At 33.1% G+C, this 21,838-nt stretch overlaps 1 protein-coding gene and 1 non-coding gene across 2 annotated transcripts; one reads left to right on the top strand and one right to left on the bottom strand.

Annotated features, from left to right (window-relative positions):
• Window positions 1-5,058: 5,058 nt before the first annotated feature.
• On the bottom strand, window positions 5,059-5,165 carry LOC121214359 (small nucleolar RNA R71). Its single transcript, XR_005909942.1, has one exon. It is a non-coding gene; the product is annotated as a small nucleolar RNA R71 (small nucleolar RNA).
• A 1,102-nt stretch (window positions 5,166-6,267) lies between these two features.
• LOC107949467 (uncharacterized) lies at window positions 6,268-10,657 on the top strand. Its single transcript, XM_016884121.1, has 3 exons — window positions 6,268-6,580; window positions 10,449-10,564; window positions 10,622-10,657. The coding sequence occupies exons 1-3, from the start codon at window positions 6,268-6,270 to the stop codon at window positions 10,655-10,657; spliced, it is 465 nt and encodes a 154-aa protein (XP_016739610.1).
• Window positions 10,658-21,838: the final 11,181 nt, after the last annotated feature.

Genomic DNA, 21,838 nt, shown 5'->3' with positions numbered 1-21,838 from the left:
TGCTGACACATCGCGCTGACGTGGACGCGATTTCGGGGAAAATGGCCAATTCCGGTAAATAATAAAATACCGGGCCCATTTCGGTAAATTTTTAAAAAATAGGGCTTTTTTTAGTATTTTGCCTCAATATGTATTACTGTAATATGTAGCTCAAATTATGCATTGTAGTTAATATTCATAATATTGTAGCTCAAATTGTCAATTCGTCTATACTATTGTACTAATAATATATATTAATGTAATATTGAAGAGTTAATTGATTAAAAAAATAAATGCAACAAGTACAAAAAAGATTCAAAATTATTACCAATAAGATTTGAACCAAGGTACTAAGGGAAAAGAGTAAGCATTTTAACCAACTAAGCTAAACTAATTAATTGACATATTATAAAAATACTGTTATTATCTTAATTATATTACTTACGTTCTAACGATTTATCGGACCTATTCCATACACGTGTCAAATTAGAAAAAATAATACAACAATTCTGTAAAAAAAATCCGGTGTTTACTTCAAATAAATAAGGAAAATAATGATTTGAATGTTTCAAAATTCAATTTTAAACCGAAAAAATCAAAATTTAGAGGTAAAAAAAGATCTTTTTCGACGAAAACTACGGCAAACCGCCTTCTGCAGTTTGTCAGCGCGTAGATCTCGAAAAGTTATCCGAAATAAAAAAATCGTCTCAATCGGACAACCGAGCCAAAAGTTTTGGCCTTTCAAAGCTTTCCAAGCTAAAAAACATAAACGGTCAATTTTTTGACCGGTGGGTACTGTTCACGTGCGGCATAAATCGCATCCACGTAAGCGCGATTTGCTTCCACGTCAGCAAATCGCGCTTACGTGGACGCTATTTGTTGCCACGTAAGTAATCGCACTGACGTGGACGCGATTTGCTGACACATCCCCTGACATCGCGCTGACGTGGACGCGATTTCGGGGAAAATGGCCCATTCCGGTAAATAATAAAATATCATGCCCATTTCGGTAAATTTTAAAAAAAATAGGGCTTTTATGTGTAATTTGCCCATTTTTTTATGTTTGAATGAATAAAAGAAAAATGTAACTTATCATTTGATTGTTCTTTTGATTTCTATTCATATAAGAATATAGACATAAATACTAAATTATTATTGAATTTTAAATAATAAAATTATTAGTACAATATTAAAATATTGATTTGTAATATTATTATTTCAAATATTAATATTTTAGTAATAAAATTAATTTTATTTTTTAATATTAATTACATGAAATATATTTTTCAATCTAAAAAATATTGTAATGATATGATTTATATTAATATAATAATTTATTTAAATTTTAATTTATATCTATTTAAATAGAAACATTGACATAAATTTTAATTATTAATATTTTAATTTTTATCATTAAACTGTTAGCTTTTAATATTAATATTTCAGAAAGTAATTAGTTAAAAATAATATTTAAAGTTTCATATCAATTTTAAATACTCACAATAACATTACTTATAAATTATCAAATAAATATTAATATTACATTAAGCATATAAATAATTTTAAAACTCCTAATATATTATATAAAAATTATTAAATGTTATTCATATTATTTTTCATATTATAAACTATTCTTACTACATATTTACAGAGTATAATTTTGTTACAAACTAAAAGAAAAATGACAAGAAATTTAGAAAAAAAAATACAGAAGGTAATTTTTTTTTTAACTTGACAAAACATAATAATAAAAATTACAAAATATAATATAAATGAATTAATAGTGGTAAATGGGAAAAGATAAATGAATACGAATCTTGAGTAAATGAATGTTTTTATCTTCCAAGAGACACACGTTTAAGAGACTTTGGGTCTAATTTTGTTACTTACGGATGAACATCACGAACAAAGCAACTGCTACAAAATATTTTAGGCTCAATAGAAAACAAAAATTTTGAAGGAAAGAGGATATAGTAAGGAATGTCACCGTTTAAGTACAGAAGGTGGCATATGATTAATAAGAGAAGAGGCTGATAAGATGGAATCATCCTAAAAACATTTAGGAACGCTCAATTGAAAAAGAAGGGCTTTGGCTACTTTAAGAAAGTGTTTGTCTACTTTAAGAAAGTGTTTGTTTTTTCTTTCAACTACACTATTTTAGAAAGGAGTACTAACATAAGATGATTGATGAATAATACCATTCTAAGTCATATATAAGTTGAAAGTATTGGAAAATATCCCTTTGCAAAATACGAACACAAACATTAAATTGAGTTTTTATTTTAGCACAAAAGGCACAGAAATAAAGAATAACTCAGAATGATTTTTCATTAAATATAACCAAGTTACGCATAAATAATCGTCCACAAAAGAAACAAAATAACAAAACTAGACTTTAAAGTAATAGGACTTAGACCCGAAACATCAGAATGGACTAATTCAAAAGGAAACAATGACTCTTTCATTAGTTCTACGAACAAAGGGTAAATAGTGATCTTGAGCAAATTGAAATGACTCATAACCCAATCATAACAAACTTTGAGAATGAGGACACAACTTCGTCTAGGATGACAATGAAGGTTGACCCAACTAGCAATATACCTCAAAGGGAGAATCCATACTAGAACAAGCAACAGCTCTCTGAATATGTGTATCAAGAAAATAAAGACCTCCAAGCTCACGGCTTCTACCAATAATTTACTTCATCATAAGATCCTAAAAGTGACGACGATTAGGAAAGAATAAGACACAATAGTTGAGAGCACATGTAAGCTTACTAATAAATAATAAGTTAAAAGAAAAATTAGGTATGCATAATGATAACTCTTGAAAAGAGTTAATTTCATGTCTTTAGACCTAACTAATTGTCTGTACTTCAGTAAATTTAGTTTCATTTTAGGACATTCCATTCGTAATTTTCATTGCATTACATTAAGAAGATTGGATTGTGCTTAAATGTTATTATATGTTACTTTTAATTGCATCTAGTAGGGTTGTATTTGGTGGTTTGGCAGGTGCAGGTTGAGAAACAAGAAATAAAGGAGTGAAGGTTTGTCAGGGAAAAAAGTTGGACAGTTTGTCAACATGGATGTTGTGGCAATTCCACGAAGACCGAGTCAACATTCAACGAATGCAAGTTTCAGCCCAACTTACTCGTACCAAAAAAATCTGCCTAAAAAAGAGGAGAAGATAATCTTGGGATGTTGGGTTTTATCCTAGAAAAAGGAATTTAAAAAGAGGAGAAGATAATCTTGAGTTGTTGAAAAAAGAATTTAAAAAGAGGAGAAGATAAACACGGGTTATTGGATTTACCCTAAGGAAAAAGCATATAAAAAGCAAAAGGAGGAAACTTAAAAAGACAAATAAAAAGGAAAAGATCCTTAAGCAAAAATAGAGGGTAGCGGCTGAGTAGAGACGGAAAGAGGAAGACGAAAGCAGTCCTTCTAAGCCATTACAGGACAATGTGCTACTAGAGTATGAATTGGACACGTGAAAGCTGTCTTCTTAAAGTCTTCCATATTTCTTACTTTGTTCTTCCATGAATTGAATAATGAAAATAGTGTTGGATGTTATTTTGGTTTTGAATTTTATGTGACAACCCATGAACTAAATCTCATAGGGTTGGGATTACATGATAAAACTTTTATTTTCTTTAATGGTTGAAGCATATATCAAAATCAATTTACTATTTCATTCAATTGTTTTTATTTCTAAATTGTATGCGTGCAATCCCTAGACATAGATGATTGTTCGGCATGCCTTAGTTCTGAAAAGGTTAGAGTAATTAGACCGAATTGAATGATATGAGTAAGTACTCGATAGATAATTGTAGTAGACTCTAGACATAGAGCGGTGTTCATATAGAAGGAAACAGTGCAGGGCACCATATTAAAGGCCTATAGACATAGACAAAGCAACTTGAGGTTTTTGCTTTCGAAAGAAGCAGACCACTTTAGAACTTTTCTGAGCAGTAGAGTGATTACGATTTTTCCAAGGCATTTCTGACAGTAAAGGTAGATTCTTAGAAATTTCAACCTTCCATATCAACATCGTATATCCCTTATCCCTTGCCGTAGTATCTTTGCCATCACATCCTTAGTTGTTAATTTGTTCAATTATATATTATTCATATAATCATTTTTTTAATTTCCATTACATTTTTTACTCTTGCATTGCCATAGCATTTCCAAGTATTCATTAATTCCACATATTGCATACATCATTATTCCTTTTAATTGCCACCGTATACGTACCATAGCTTTACCATAACATTAATCTCATTTTATTATAATAACTTGACCATTTTTTTGCCTCAATCTGATCCATGTGGGAACGATACTCACTCATCACTTTATTACTTAATTCGACATGTATACTTGCACAAATCGGATATCATTTCACATGCGACACATTTTTGGCGTTGTTTCTGGGGATCGAGAATTTGGTGAAATTTGGTTTTGTTATTTTACTTAATTCCATCAGTTTTATCTAACTTAGTTTAATTTAATTTTTACAGGTTTGCCATCAGTGCATGAGAAGAGGCATTCCTGCTAGCGAAGAGTATCCTTTTGACACAAAGCTCGAGAGAACTTTACGAAGAAAGCAGAATGAATTGCGAAAAATGGCTAGGAACGAGAATAATCCTGGTCTCAATGATAATTTGAATGGTCAGGACGCTAATCCTCCTGTTTTTAGGGTGATAGATGATCGAGATAGACCAATTGGAAAGCATGTTGTTCCAATTTTGGATGATCTGAATCCAGGGATAGTCAGACCATAAATACAGTCTCAGTAGTTTGAGCTAAAACTGATAATGTTTCAGATGTTGCAAATAGTAGGACAGTTTAATGGATTACCTACTAAAGATTCGAGACTGCATTTACCATTTTTCTAGAGGTTTGTGACTTGTTTAGACAACAGGGTGTTCCTGAAGATGCTCTGCGACTTAAATTGTTTTCATATTCTTTAAGAGATCATGTAAGAGCATGGTTGAATGCTTTACCGTTGGGAACAGTGGCATCATGGAATGATATTTGCCAGAGATTTTTGTTAAAGTATAATCCTCCGAATATGAATGCCAAACTTAGAAATGACATCACATCTTTTTGGCAATTGGATGATGAAACGCTATATGAAGCTTGAGAGTGATTTAAAGACTTAATTCAAAAATGCTCGATGCATGGATTTCAACACTAGACTCAGATGGAGATATTCTATAATGGGCTGAATGTGCATACAAGGATGGTAGTTGACGCTTCTACCAATGGTACTCTATTGGATAAGTCTTATAATAAAACATATGAGATTTTGGAAAAGATTGTCAACAATGATTATTAGTATCCTACCACTCGAGTTTGAACTGGTAGAAGAGCGATTGGCACCAAGGAACTTGATACAATCATTTTATTGACTACTCAAGTAGCATCTGTAACTAATATGATCAAAACAATGAAGAGACCAACTACAGTTTAGGAGATGGAATCAGTCGAACTATCATGCGTTTATTGTGGTGAAGACCATGTTTTTGATGAATGCCCATCAAATCCAGCATCTATATACTACATTGGTAGTTTTAGCTAGGATAATAACCCCTATTCCAACACCTACAATCTAGAGTGGAAGCAACATCTGAAATTTAGTTGGAATAATCAAAGTGTGGGGAATCCACATAATGTTGCAAGATAAAATATCCACAATGCACTACTCGATTATAATCATCCTATGTCGAGGCAAAATGCTTAACAAGGTCAAGTATCATCTTCTAATTCTATTGAATCTTTGTTGAATGAGTATATGGCCAAAAATGATGTTGTGATTCAGAGTTAGGCTGTGTCTCTCAGAGCTCTTGAAAATCAAGTAGGGCAAATAACAAACGCTCTAAATGCAAGGCCACAAGGAGCATTGCCAAGTGATACTGAAAATTCAAGAACCCAAGGGAAGGAGCAGTGCAATGCCATCACTCTTAGAAGTGGGACTCAGTTGGATGAAGTTGTTCAAGATGCAACGATAGAGGAAGACAAAATCAGCCGCAATTAGGAAAAGATCTCAAAACCTACTGAACGATAGACAACACCTGAAAAGGGTACATAGAGAAATGTTGTGGCAAAATCAGATCATGTTGCCAACGAAAATGCCACAGCAAAGCAATATCAGCAACCTGAAGGACGACCACCTCTACCTTTTCCTTAGCGATTTCATAATTCTAAGCATAATGTTCAGTTCAAAATATTTTTAGAGGTCTTGAAGCAACTCCATATCAACATACCGCTAGTAGAAGCTTTGGAGCAAATGCCCAATTACGTGAAATATATGAAAGACATATTATCAAAGAAGCCCAGATTGAGAGAATTTGAGACTGTTGTTCTCACTGAAGGGTGCACAACAATGTTGATGAATAAGTTGCCTCCAAAGTTGAAGGACCCATGGAGTTTCACCATCCCATATTTCATTGGAAATCATTATGTTGGTAAAGAATTATGTGATTTAGGAGCAATTATAAATCTAATGCCTCTGTCTATTTTCAAGAAGCTAGGAATTGAGAAGGCAAGACCCACAACAATTATGTTGCAACTAGCTGATTGGTCTTACGCACATCCGGAAAGTAAAATTGAAGACATGCTGTGTGACAGCCCAAAATTGACCCTAGTCGGGAAGTGGTTTCGGGACCACAAAACCGAGTTATAAAAATAATTAATTGCTATGTTCTATGTTTATTATGTGTGTGTACATGCATATGTGGAAGTTTCATTCCCTAATTTTGCCAATTGCATGAGGAATTATTAAATAGGGATCAACATGAGACATGGTGAAATATGATAGGCTAATTTTAAAGGGCTTATTAGTGCATGTCAACACAAGGGTGGACTTGCATGTCAAATTGCCCAATTCCCTTATAGTGACTGGCCAAGATGGATTGATGATGGGCAATATATTTGTTGAATTTGATATTATAATAAGAAATTGGGTTATTGGAGTTATAATGAATAAAAGAAAGAATAAAAGAAAAAAGAAAGGTAATGAAAACAAAGCTTGTATCCTTGGTTCTTCTTGGCCGATTGTAAAGAGGAAGATAGGAGGGAAACATTCGGTCACTTGAAGCTTGAGAAGGTTAGTAAAAATTTTGTTAGTTTTTGAAATTTTAAGTTTAGTTTAAGTCAATTAGCTAGTTCCATATTAGCCCATTTGAAAACTTGGAATTTTAGATGTTGGTTTGAGCTTTCGGTTGTGGTTGTCAAGGGAGGAAATGAGATTTTGTTTGTCTTCAACAATTGATTGGTATATAAGTGTTAAATGTGAGAAAATTTTGTTTGGGTAATTGTAATAAATAATTAGAGGCTTAATTATCAAAAGGTTTCGGTTTTGATATTATTTTTATAAGCATAATTAGTTCAATTTGATAATAAGGTATGAGGTGATAAGTAAAATTTTTATGGTGGTTTAGGTTTAATGACATTCGGCTATGGTATTTGACAATGGTAAATTTTGTTGTTTCATGATAAAGATAGATGAGTGTTTGAGCTATACAAATAATCATATGTACCAAGGCCGAATGTGTACTTGAATTAGGAAGTTATTGAGTAATGTTTGTACCTTAAGTGATAGAATAGAGTGAATGCTTGGAATGTGATATGTGTGAATTATATGTTAAATTAAGGTTTGCTAAGCTAGCTATTAAGGTGAAATGCAAATGTTAGTATTTGATTTGGTAATAATCTGCTTGGGGACAGCAGCAGTAAGGTGATTTTGGAAAATCGCCATAATTTGTAGGAGTTGAATTAGAAGCTGAGTAAATTATGTCATTAAAGCTTGAAGAGTCTATTTTCTTACAAAAGAAACTATAAGAACTAAAGAGTTGCCGATCTTGAGATATTTGAAGTATTGTGGGGCTGAGTCAAAATGACTACTAGATTCCCTGTTCTGTTTTTAGGAAATCATTATAAATTGTACAAAAATGATTATAAGATAAAATTTATATGCTTAAACTCCTTAATGAGTCTAGTTTCAAATGAAATCAAATACAACACATTTGGAATTCTGTAAAATGAGAAATTTGATTCGTAGTGAAGAGTGGTCAGATTAGTCAAACAGTGAAACAGGGGAAACTTTAAGAAAAATCTGGTATTGATTGGCCAAGCCTAAAATTCTGAAAATTTTATGGATGGAAGATATACGAGTCTATATTCAGGGAAAATTAACGGCAAGTGATTTGGAGTTTTGTAGCTCCAGTTATAAATAATTTAGTGACTGCTGCTCAGGGAAAACAGCTCGTAGTGAATATGTGATTTTGTTGTAAACATTAATGAAAATTTGCTAATGAATTATTTATTGATTTTATAAAGCTTACTATAATCTATGTGTGTGAAAGTCGAATCAATTTATATATTATTCTGAAAGTAATACTTGAATAGTCGATTAATGACTATTTTAAAATTTGTTGAACTTAAGCTCAAGAGCAAAGGGGAACTAAATCCGATAAAGGGAAGGAAAAAGTAATTGAATAGCCATTGAAGTCGTTCGACAACATCCGAGGTAAGTCTTCGAGTAATGACCCTACTTGAATTATATTGAAATGATTAGTCATCCTATGATGGATAGTCAAATGTGCATAGAGACTATGTTATAAAGCCAATTGAAATCATGCTCTTTGTGTGTGGCTATTGAGCCGAAATTGGAAAGGTTTAATAAATGCTTTGTGTTTGAGCCTTAGTAACGAAAGTGAAATATGGATGTGTCATGATTGTTGATATATATGTGCATGAGCATTTGAATTTTATCCGGGCTAAGTCCCGAAGGCAATTGTGCAAGTTGATATATCCGGGCTAAGACCCGAAGGCATTTGTGCGAGTTGATATATCCGGGCTAAGTCCCGAAGGCAATTGTGCAAGTTGATATATCCGGGCTAAGACCCGAAGGCATTTGTGCGAGTTGATATATCCGGGCTAAGACCCGCAGGCAATTGTGCAAGTTGATATATCCGGGCTAAGACCCGAAGGCATTCGTGCGAGTTGCTATGCCCGGGTTAAGACCCGAAGGCAATTGTGCTTGTGGTAATATCCGGCTAAATTCTGAAGAAACTTGGGTATGAATGTGAGCGTTTTGTGCTGTAACAAATTCAATTAATACGCTCAACAAACCCAAACGATAAGGTATGTTTGCATGTGATTCGGAAAAGTCGATTCGTTTTAAGTAGTATTCGTTCAATCGACTAACGAACTTTTGGGCTTTTATATGGGTTGATACCTTGTGTGTGTATATTTGTTGACGAATTGTGAAGTAAGCATGATTATGAGAATGTGTATTAATAAAGTGATTCATTTAGCTATGTGAATGTAATACTTTAGTCAAAGCCGATTTCATTACTTGAAACTTACTAAGCTTTAAAATGCTTACCCCGTTGCTTTGGCTCTCTGTTTTATAGATTTTGTTCGTTAGCTATCGGATTCGGGATCATCGAAGTCGAAGTCATCCACACTATCAAAGCTCTTTTGGTACTCTTTTAGTTGAACTCTGGATATGGCATGTATAGGACCACCCCTTGTTGTTTTAAGCACTTTTTGTGATGTATGTGTGTACAGCCATGTGAAAATGGCTTGTAGAAGTGGAGTATGGCATTAGACCATTTGTGTTTATGTATGTATATATGGTTTCATGATGTGACTATGGTTTGGAATGGAAGTGTTGGGCAAATGATCAGCCATTGGAATGGCTAAATATGATCATATGTGGACCTATGTATGACAAAACCCTAGTTGGTCCATGGTAACCACGAAATAGGTAAAGTTTACCTTGAAAACAGATGCTGACAGCAGCAGTGGTGTGAATTTGAAAAATCACAAAAATTTGTAGGAATGGAATTAAATAGTGAATAAATTATGTAATCGAACCTTGATGAATCTATTTTCATATGAAAGTAACGAAACAATCATATGAACAGTATATTAAGAGATATTAAAGTTCTCGTGAAACAGGGCCAGAACGGTTTCTGGATCTCCTGTTTCGACTTTGAAAATTTACCATAAATTAACCAGAGATAGTTAGGAGTCATACCATATGTGTATAGATTCCTCTCTGAGTCTAGTTTCTATAGAAACAAACGGCATCAGTATTGGAGCCCTGTACAAGGAGATATCCAAGTCGTAATGCGCAAAGGTCAGGGTAGTCGATCCCTGTAACATGGGAGACTTTGACTAATAAAATGTACTAATTGGCCCAACCAAAAATTCTAGAAAAAAATATGTAGATGGGCATATGAGTCTAGTTTCAGGGAAAAATCACGAAACTGATTTTTGAGTTGTGAAACTCAAGATATGATTTTTAAAGCGACTATTATGCAGATTGGCAGTGTCTGGAAAATTTTTAAAAGTCTGTTAACACCTCGTGTTCGACTCCGGTGACGGTCTCGGGTTCGGGGTGTTACATGCTGGTAAGAGTAGATAAATTTATATTTCTTGCTAATTTTCTTATTTTAGAAATTGAAGCTGATCAAAATGTGTCAAGTATTCTTGGAATACCTTTTTCTGCTACAGGAAGAACTCTAATTGACGTGCAGAAATGTGAACTGACCATGAGGGCAAATGATCAACAGGTTACTTTTAATATTTTTGATGCTTTGAAAATGTTTTTGATGCTTTGAAATGTGCAGATGAAAATGAAGAATGTCACGCCATTGGATTTATAAAATAGCAGTCAAAGAGTTCACGAGATTTTGCCATAGCAATTCTGATAGTGATGAAGATTCATTTGAGCAGAGACCCTTGTGCACTTTGTTGGAGCAAAATAGATGTTTCAATTTTGATGAAAAATGCTTGGTAGCTCATGTATATATACATGGAGCTATTGATGGCAAGGACATGAAAACGGGGGACACATTTAAAGTTAATGGATAACGCTTGAAATACTATTGGGGTGCTCATGTAGAGCGAGACAAACAGTCCATTGATCTTCGAGATGTTTAACTTCAACATCTTGAAAATTCTTTTTATTTTTATTTCATTTTCTCGATTTAAATTTCTTAGTTATTTCATTTCTTTTGTTTAATAAACTTGTAACAGCCCCTTTTTAGTGAAATTGAAACGGTGGTTTCGGAACCACAAATCTGATGATTAAAATTTTATTTTATTTCTATTTTAAAGTCTATGGGATTAAATTAAGGTCATATAAAAATTACATTAGGAAATTTTTATGTTTGCATGGTTAATTAAACAAAAAGGATTAAATCGTAAAGAGGGTAAAAGTTGAGTTCTATTAGCTAAAAGGGCTAAAAGGGCTAAAAGATTATGAAAATGAAACCAAATAGACTTAAATGGTAATTAAACCATTTATATGGTTAGTGGATGCTTATGGTATGATTTTGATGAAATTATTAAAGTTTTTAAATGTTAAAATGGTAATTAGATAAATAAAAATTAAACTAAATGAAAAAGATTCACTTCATCTTTCTCATTTTTCACCCACCACCAAGAAATTGAAGGAGAAAACACTATTGAAGCTAGCTAGGGCATTCGACCAATATTTCTTGTTTGCATGGTATGATTTTTAACCCCATTTTTAATGATTTTTATGTTTTTGAGATCGTTTTAGCTTAATCTAGCTGGCTCGGAGGTTAATTTGTAAAACTGTTATAGGTTGAAGGTTATGCCATGAATTTTCTTGAATGATTCTTGATGTTAAATTTTGGATTATGAATCATTTTTGATAAATAAACAAGTTTTACAAAGTGATTTTTGATGAATTTTGGAAATTAAGGACTAAATTATTAAAGGTATGAATTCTAGCGTTTTAATGTGAAATGATGATAAACATGGGTTATTTCAAGGTCCCTTTCATGTTCGATTAACATGGATTTAGATTAAAATGGTTAGATTTTAAGTTATAAGCTTAATGACTAAATTGTGAAAAAAGTTAAAATGTTAGAGGCAAATGGTAATTTTGCATAAATATGAAATGTGGATTTAATTGAATGTTTAAGGTTAATTGAAGTACTTAATTGAATATAATTATCTATTTAGATCAATATAAACCACGTACGGACCTAGATCGAGGAAAAACAAAAGCTACGGATTAGGTCGATTTACCTTCACGTCCCTAGTTGTCGAGGTAAGTTCGTATAAATGGTTATCATATTGATGCTATTGCAAACCGTATGTTATTATGTTATTTATAATGTTAATTGACCGAGGTATAAATAAATTAATTCTATGACAGTTATCAAGTCCCGGTTGAACCTTAGGAATTCGTAGGATACAAATGATATGTCAGTAGGGATTTCATGTTTCGGGTGCTGGTCTTGAATGTCCTACCGACGGCTGAGGTCCTGTATTTGTTGCGGATACCTCATAGCACATGTGAATAGAATCATGTAGCTTACATTCTAACCCAAAACTCGTGTGAGCAGGCCCATTTCGCAACTCGTGTGAGTAATGATTTAAAGGAAAGGAACGGTTATGTAAAGGCACACTTCGTGCGAGCTTTCCTAAGTATCCGATGAAATTTTAGATGGTTGAACGGGTAAGAAAAGGGATGGAAATGGTAAGTTTTCAAATGGAATTATGTATAAGTTTATGGAAAGGATGTATGAATCAAATGATGTATTTCATATGAAAATGACTTATCATATGGTTAGTTCAAATGAGTTGTGCATAAATGTGATAACTTGTGTATTGATGGTGATATATAACAGACTTATAACAAGCTTATGGTTTGGACTTTAATGTACTTATGCTTTAAATTATGCAAATTGAAATGGTAAGTTATGTTTTGATCTATACGAACTTACTAAGCATTAATTGCTTACGTTGTTTCTTTCCTATGTTTTATAAATTATCGGAAGCTCGATCGGTTTGGAAGCTTGTCGGAGATCTATCGCACTATCCAGCATAAATATCATTAGTTTTTGAATGTTTTGGCCAAGGTTATAATGGCATGTATAGGTTGAATTGTAATGACATTTTGTTGAATGATTAGTTGGTGAATTGGCAAGTATAAGTTAACTTTGTTGGTTCAATTTGATGCCTTGCTAGATTGTGTTATTTTGGTTATCTTATGATGCATGTTTTGACTGGCTCATATGGTATGTTTTTAGTTGGTATGATTATGTCAAGTTATGGAATGTTTTAGAAAGTATTAAACTAGAATTTGATGTTTGAAATTTGGTAAGATTGACATGTTTAGGTAAGTGTTGATGATTGCATTTAAGGTGCTTTTGGATGGCATATTGGTTAGTTGAATTAGGAATTTTGAAATTGTATTATATGTATGTTTTGATAGGGTTTTGGTGCCTTGAAAATATGCACAAAAGACCTAAATGTTCATGCATGAAATGGTATTGGGAATGGCTTGATTTTAGGCAAAATTGGGTCCACACAGCCTAAGACACGGGCGCGTGACTCAGCCGTATGGGGCACACGGCCTGGCGACACGACCGTATATCATCTGAGAGTTCCTTTGTATGTAAATCAGTGAGTTACAAGGCCTAGCAAACGACCTGACACATGAGTGTGTGGGGCAACTCAGAGAGTTGCACAGCCTGGCACACGGACTTGCAACATGGCCGTGAGACCCTACTCAGAGAGTTACATGGCCTGGCACACGGGCGTGTGACATGGCCGTGTGAACCTACTTAAAGAGTTACATCGGTGAGGACACGGGTTGAGACACTGTTGTGTGTCCCTAGTTTGAAGGTTACAAGGTTTAAGACATGAGCGTGTGTCTCAACCGTGTGAGACACGACCGTTTGATCCCTGTTTCTAAATTTTTGTGACTTTTTCTTAGACTTTCCAAATGATTCCAATTTGGTCCCGAATCATTTCTAAGGTATTTTTAGGGACTCGATGGCTCGATTTGGAGATGATATGTATGTGTATGTTTTATGATATGTTTATGTTATTGAATGAAATTAAGTTTAAATATTTCGATTGTATTATAATGCTTTGTAACCCTAATCCGACGATAGGTACGGGTTAAGGGTGTTACAAAATTGCAGAAGGGGAAGAGGTTGGTGACGTAGAGCCTGTTGAGACGAATCTTGCTAATGAAGAGAATGCACCCAAAGCACCTAAAGAATAACTAGAGAAAACAGAGTCTGTCAGTATTGAGACTGACCGTGAGGACAGAGAGGAAGCAAATCCCTTCGTTGCACCACCAGTGGACAACACTGCGGCTGTTCCATCTCCTTCTACTAAACCAATGACTGAACAGGATATCGATCGGATTATTGATGAACTAGCCAGATTTGGTAATGAAAATGAAGATGTACCACTCAATTTACTTAAAAGGCTGATGCGTTATAAGATGAGTGCACGAAATACCACTTGCCCCAATTAAAGTACCACCATTCAGTTCCAAGCTCGAGAAGTTTTTCTCCCTTTATTACATCTCATTATATACATATATATGTTCTTGCATTCATGATTCATATCTGTACATACATTGAGGACAATGCGTCCATTAGGTTTTGGGGTGTATTGTGCATCTAGACTACATTAGATATTTAGTTGAGGATTCATGTTTTAATATTTTTGTTCATTTGCCATTCATTTTGCCAAAGCACGTATGACTGCCAAGAATTGTTTAGATTGTAATGAGTGTATTTTTTTCTGTGATGTTTGATGAGGATCTTAATTCTTCTATAAATTTAGAAAGTTATGACAGTGGATTAAGTGACATTAGCTTAGGATAGTTTGCTTGTAAATGGATCCCTAGAATTAGGATGTCCTAATTCCAATTACAATTTATCCATAGTAAGTTTCTTTTGATAAACTTAGAGACTCTTGAAGCTATATTTGGTAACATGGTAAAATCTCAATAATGAATAAAGTGGCAATGTCTAAGAAAATTCTTTAAAAATAAAAAAAAAAGCCATCAAATACTCCAATGCTTAGAATTACTGAGTAAGTCAGCACTACTTTGTTTGCTCCATCGTGCTATTGACTAGAAAGGTGAGTTTGAGTAAGTGTGTGTAAAAAAGAAAATTAGGGGCACTTCACTATAGTAACGAGCTGAGTACCTAAGAATGTAATTGTTTGCTCCATCTATCTTTTTAGTCAAAAGCCTTAGATTCACAATTGAGTATTCAAATCGTGACATGATTGAGTATTTAACAATTTAGTGTATGCTCTATTGTAATTGTCAAGTCAAAAAATCATGTGACAAGTTGAATCCCCTAGTGAAAAAAATAGGCATAATAAATAGATATATATGTATTTGAGTATGTATAAGACTAGAGCGAAAAAAGAACAAGGAAAACTGATTTAGTTAAAATATGAACTAAGTAAATTAGGAGGTACTTGCTATACTGAAAATTGCATGAATACTTAAGATTTTTCTTTCCTTTAAGGCAATATTTTCTACATTGCCTTTGCTAAATAAACTTATGAAACTTGATAAAATTTTTAGACATGGAAGATTGTTAAGAACTTAAGTACAAAATGATCTCTTAAGGGTCTCATAATGCGAAGGTGATTATATTGCTATGTCAATTCTTAAATTAATGCATTCATGCATATTTTGCTTGAGGATAAGCAATAACTTAAGTTTGGGGGTGTGATAACTCTTGAAAAGAGTTATATTTCATGCCTTTAAACCTAACTAATTACTTATAATTAAGTAAATTTAGTTTCATTTTAGGACATTCCATTCATAAATTTCATTGCATTACATTAAGAAGATTAGAATGTGCTTAAATGTTACTATATGTTACTTTTAATTGCATCTGGTAGGGCTGTGTTTGGTGGTTTGGCAGGTGCAGGTTGAGGAACGAGAAATAAAGGAGTGAAGGTTTGTCGGGGCAAAAGGTTGGACAGTTTGTCAACATAGATGCCGTGGCAATTCCAAGAATACCGAGTCAACACTCAACGCATACCAGTTTTAGCCCAACTGTACTCGTACCAGAAAAATCTACCTAAAAAAGTGGAGAAAACAATCTTAGGATGTTGGGTTTTATCCTCGAAAAAAGAATTTAAAAATAGGACAAGATAATCTTGGGTTGTTGAAAAAAGAATTTAAAAAGATGAAAAGATAAACATGGGTTGTTGGATTTACCCTAGGGAAAAAGCCTATAAAAAGCAAAAAGAGGAAACCCAGAAAGATGGACAAAAAGGAAGAGACCCTTAGGCAAAAATAGAGGGTAGCGGTTGAGTAGAGACGGAAAGAGGAAGACGAAAGCAGTCCCTCTAAGCCATCGCGTGACACTATGCTGCTGGAGTGTGAACTAGACACGTGAAAGTTGTCTTCTCGAAGTATTCCGTATTTCTTGCTTTGTTCTTCCATGAATTGAATGATGAAAATGTGTTGGATGTTATTTTAGTTTTGAATTTTATGTGCCAACCCATGAGCTAAATCTCATAGGGTTGGGATTACATGATGAAACTTTTATTTTCTTTAATGGTTGAAGCATAGATCCGAATCAATTTACTGTTTCATTCAATTGTTTTATTTCTAAATTGTATACGTCCAATCCCTAAACATAGATGACTGTTAGGCATGCCCATAAGCTAAATCTTATTTTGAAAAGGTTGGAGTAGTTGGACCAAATTGAATGATATGAGCAAGTACTCGACAGATGCTTGTAGTAGACTCTAGACATAGAGCAACGTTCATACAAAAGGAAACAGTGCAGGGTACCGTATTAAAAGCCTATAAACACAGGCAAGGTAACTTGAGCTTTTTGCTCTCGAAAGAAGCAGACCTCTTTAAAACTCTTCTGAACAGTAGATTAATTACGATTTTGGCGAGGCATTTTTGACAGTAAGGGTAGATTTTTAGTAATTCCAACTTCCATATCAATATCGTATATCCCTTATCCTTACCGTAGTATCTTTGCCATCGCATCCTTAGTTGTTCATTTGTTCAGTTACGTATTATTCATATAGTCATTTTAGTAATTTCCATTGCATTTTTTAATTTTTCATTGCCAAAGCATTTCCAAGTATTCATTAATTCCACATATTGCGTACATCATTATTCCTTTTAATTGCCACTACATACTTACCATGGCTTTACCATAGCATTAATCGTATTTTATTATAATAATTTGACCACTTTTGTGCCTCAATCCAATCCTCATGGGAACAATACTCACTCATCACTTTATTACTTGATTCGACGTGTATACTTGCACAAATTGCATATCATTTTACATGCGACACATAACATATAATTTAGGGAAATAGGTGGTGTAGGATTAGCGGTGCCAAATCCAAGAATACAATAGGTGGACCCATCAACTAAAACAACTTTAGAAGTATGTGTTTGGGCCTTAAAGGTTGAAAAGAGAGTGGATTACTTGCTAGCTATAGCACTAGAGTCAATGACATAGTTGAAGGATAAGGAAAAGAGGCACTTAGTGGAGTTACCTGACTCGACGATAGAAGTGATATGATGAGTGAGTATTTTAGATGAAATGGTTTTAATACTCATTGCTACAACATTTGTTGATTGTACTCTCTTAGCATTATTTTGAAGCATTTAACAATAAAGCTTAGTGTAGTCAGACTCATGATAATAGTAGCACACCACTCCCCCTATCTCGTGATTATCACCAATTTTTTCACTACTAGTTGATCCTCGTATCTTATTGCCATGACTCACCAATGTGTTACTTGTTGGAAAAACGAGTTTGGAAAACGTATCGAAAAATAAATTTAGGGAAAAACCAGAGTTTAAAATTTTTCCAAAACAAGATCTTGGTTGTGATATCTAAAGTAATAAGCACTTAATCAAAATTGTACCTTTTCGATTCGTCTAGGATGAGCGCTTTGACCGAGTAGTCTTCTCAGCTATCCTCAAGCTCACGTCTTCCGAGTGTAGGCTCGTTTTGAATAAAAAAATTCACAAAAATTACCAGTGGGGTAATTTTGCAATTTCTCTAAACTTTTGAGTCAAGTTGTAAATTAGAAAAAATATCTCTAGAAATTTTCTAGAATAATCTCTTTAGTGAATTTTCTCTCTACAACTTTCTCTTGAATTTAAGTGTGTAAATAATTACCTAAGGCTCTGTTTATATGGGGAGAGTTTAGAGAGTTCAATTATGATTAAACTTAATCACTTTAATATTAAATTAATAAAATACTATTATGATAAGTATTAAATTAAATTTAATATTAAACAATTAAAATAATATTATTTTTTGAATAATTAATCTGAAATCAAATTCTTTGATAGAGCCCCAATATGAGTGTAACTCTTCCACTGCTCAACCACCGATGACCAATCGTCGCTAGCCATTGGAATGCCACCGTCGTAGTCGCTAGCACCGCTGTGTCCGGTGATGCAGGTGCGACACCCTTACAACACCCCAAGCCGATTTGGTTGCTACCAGTTCAATCCGGGTCAGTGACGACCCGATCGGTCAGGTTTAGCTGTAACACCTCTTACCCGTATTCATCATCGAAACAAAGTAAGAAGTGTTATCAAATGATCTAATATATATATTTTACAAAAATTTTGACATAATTCCTTTTCATAAACATTTAATTCCTCCTGCAAATTCTCGAAACACAATTTCAAACAACTTCAATATTTCAACCAAATACAATTATATGTTCAGACACAATTTATCCATCCACAACATTCTAATTACTTTGTTAATAGTTTAAGGAAACAATTTATCAATTAATATATACCAACATTGTAAACCAAACAATATTTTATACATATATATAAATTTATACCACATTACATTAAGTCATCTATACATGCCATTTTTTAAAGTATTGGTTGCAAAATACCTAAAAGATGATGATGATAGTGTGGATGATGTTCTGACCCCGTCCCAATTCCCGAGCTGATTAATATCACTATAAAACAAGGGAAAAATAAAGAAGAGTAAGCTTATATCTTAGTAAGTATGTATGTAATTGATAAATAAATTTCTAGCATGATACCATATATAAAATAATTTTTATCACACATAAATTTATTATCTATTCAATTTCCAGCAAACTGTTTCTCTGCGTCATAGTCACTAAATTATTTTTATCTAGAGACACGGAACTCCAAATTAAAGATCCATAAATTTTCCTTGAAACTAGACTCATGTATCTTCTTACCATAAAATTTTCAGAATTTTTGGTTCAGCCAATTAGTACAGTTTATTCTCTAAAAATTCCCCTATTTCACTGCTTAACACTTCTGACCTCTCTTCATTAAAAGTCAGTTATGTCTTAGTACAGAGTTCAAATGATGTTCCCACTTATTTCTTTTGAAAATAGATTCAATAAGAAATTTAATAATGTAAATTTCAAAACATAATTAATTTTTTTACAATTTTTAGTTATTTTCCAAATTCAGAACAGAGGATTTCGAAATCATTCAGATCTTGTCTCACTAAAATTCCAATATCTCAAAATATATAAGTCCTTTAGCCATTCTTTCTATTTTATGTGAAAGTACACTCATTAATCTTTAATTTCATGTCTTATTCAACCACTAACTCAATTTCTATAATTTTTGGTGATTTTTCAAACTAACATCACTGTCACTGTCCAAATCTATTCTATTCCAACATCCCTCATTCACATAGCACTATAACCATTTATTTTATAACACAATACAAGACTTCATCACTTCAGTCACTCTTTCGCAACTTATCACATTCTAATCACATACTCATATCTCATTGAACATGTCGATATAACAACAAATATTTGGGGTTTTTCACACAGTATTACCCATGTTACTTTTATCATTCGATACACGTAGTAGCCTTCACATAGTACTACACACGTGATCAAGTTTTACGGTTCAAGTAGTAGCCTTCACATAGTACTACGCACGTGATCAAGTTTTACGGTTCACATAATAGCCTTCACATAGTACTACACACGTGACCAAAGCTTTTCGGTATACATAGTAGCCTTCACTTAGTACTACACATGTGATCATCATTTATCGATTCACGCAGTAGCCTTCACACAGTACTACACACATGACCAAAGCTTCTCGGTACACATTGTAGCATTCATTTAGTACTACACATGTGACCATCATTTATCGATACACGTAGTAGCCTTCACACAGTACTACACACGTGTTCATCGATACCTTATTCAAATCTTTACCATTCCGACAATTCCATAAAGATTCTTACTTTCCAATAATTTACAATTTCTCCATAGCACATTATAATATCAATCTTTCCACTCAACTCCATAACGAATTTAATAATTCGATTTAAATCACTTCAACCATTACTTGCAGTTGGTATATCCATAAACCAAGCTGATTTTAAACAAATCAACTATCAATTTCAAATTTCTAACTTTAATATAACTATTTCATATCCAACCCTTTCGCATATATAGTCACGAAATATAAAAAAAATAATTATAACAATGTATTAATTGCATACAACTTACCTCGATACAAAATGTAAAGATTTTGGAATTTAATCCCCAATCTTCTCTTTTCCCCGATTAAGGTTGACTTCTCGTCTTTCTTGATCTATAACAGCAAATTGAGCTTGTTTAACATTCACATTTATTAAAACAAGCTTCGACTCAACTTTTGTCAAAATTACGATTTTGTCCCTAAACTTTTGCATAATTATATTTTTGTCCCCAAGCTCGAAAATTAAATTTCACTCCTTATTCTTATGTTTTACAACATGCTGAAAACTTTTTCCTTCTATGGCAATATCAAATTCTCACTCTAACATGTACTTACGAACATTAAATATTTTTACCGATTATGTCGATTTACCCGTTTTCACTTAAAATTGCTTAGCAAAAGTTGTTTAACATAATTCCTAGATTCATACTCTACCATAAAACAGAAAAATAAACACATTTCACCTATGGGTATTTTTCCAAATATGAACCCTAACATGAATTAATGGTAGAAATAGCTAAACCGAGCTACGAGGATCTCAAAAATGTGAAGAACATTAAAAACGAGGATAGGATGCACTTACTATGAGCTTGAAAAAGCAAAGAAACCCTAGCTATGGTGTCCCTTAAAATTCGGCAGCAACTATGGAGAAGATGACACCATTTTTCCATCTTTTTCCCATTTTATTTCTTTTTATTACTAAAAGACTAAAATGCCCTTACTTAAAAAATCTATTTAACTAATTTTATGCCCATTTTATCCATAAATTAACTAATGGTCTAATTACCACATAAGGACCTCCAATTTAAAGTTTCATAGGAATTGGACACCTCTAACATATAGAACCCAACTTTTGCACTTTTTAGAATTTAGTCCTTTTGACTAAATTGAGTGCCCAAACGTCGAAATTTTCGAACGAAATTTTCACAAAATTTTTTCGTGAAATTGTAGACCATAAAAATATAATAACAATTATATTTTCCCTTGTCAGATTTGTAGTCTCAAAACCACTGTTCCGACTAGGCCTAGAATCGAGCTGTTACACTATCCACCTATTGGACCATCGGCCCGGTTTCACATATCGGGCTCGTTTAGATTAATTTTTGGGTCTTGGTCTTGATTTTGGTCTCTCAAGCCCAATTTACGATCTCAGGTCCAATTTTCAAGTTTAATTACCCATTAGGCCAATTGTCTGACTTGAAATTAACTTCCAAAAATATCATATTAATTGTAATTAATTTTATTAATTTTATTTTACTTGATCAAAATTATTTTTTCCAAAATCACTTAGATTTTCCAAATTAATTTTTCAAGAAAATCCTTTAATCAAATTCTCTAGTTGAACAAGTCTTACGACCATCTAAGTTAATTCCACATCGAATAAACCGACTCAATTAAATTATTCTCAAAGTCATAGAATTTTCTTATGATTCAAATGCAATCTGATCAAGCTTTTATTGAGCTAGCGAAGGGACCAATCGAACATATACAATTAGGCTCTAGTGATTGCAACTATGTCCAGAAGCATTGTTTC

The sequence above is a fragment of the Gossypium hirsutum genome, chromosome D01 (assembly GCF_007990345.1).
Source record: "Gossypium hirsutum isolate 1008001.06 chromosome D01, Gossypium_hirsutum_v2.1, whole genome shotgun sequence".
NCBI classification, from domain to species: domain Eukaryota; kingdom Viridiplantae; phylum Streptophyta; class Magnoliopsida; order Malvales; family Malvaceae; genus Gossypium; species Gossypium hirsutum.
Note: the sequence above shows the minus strand (reverse complement) of the source record. Positions and strands in the feature narration are given on the sequence as shown.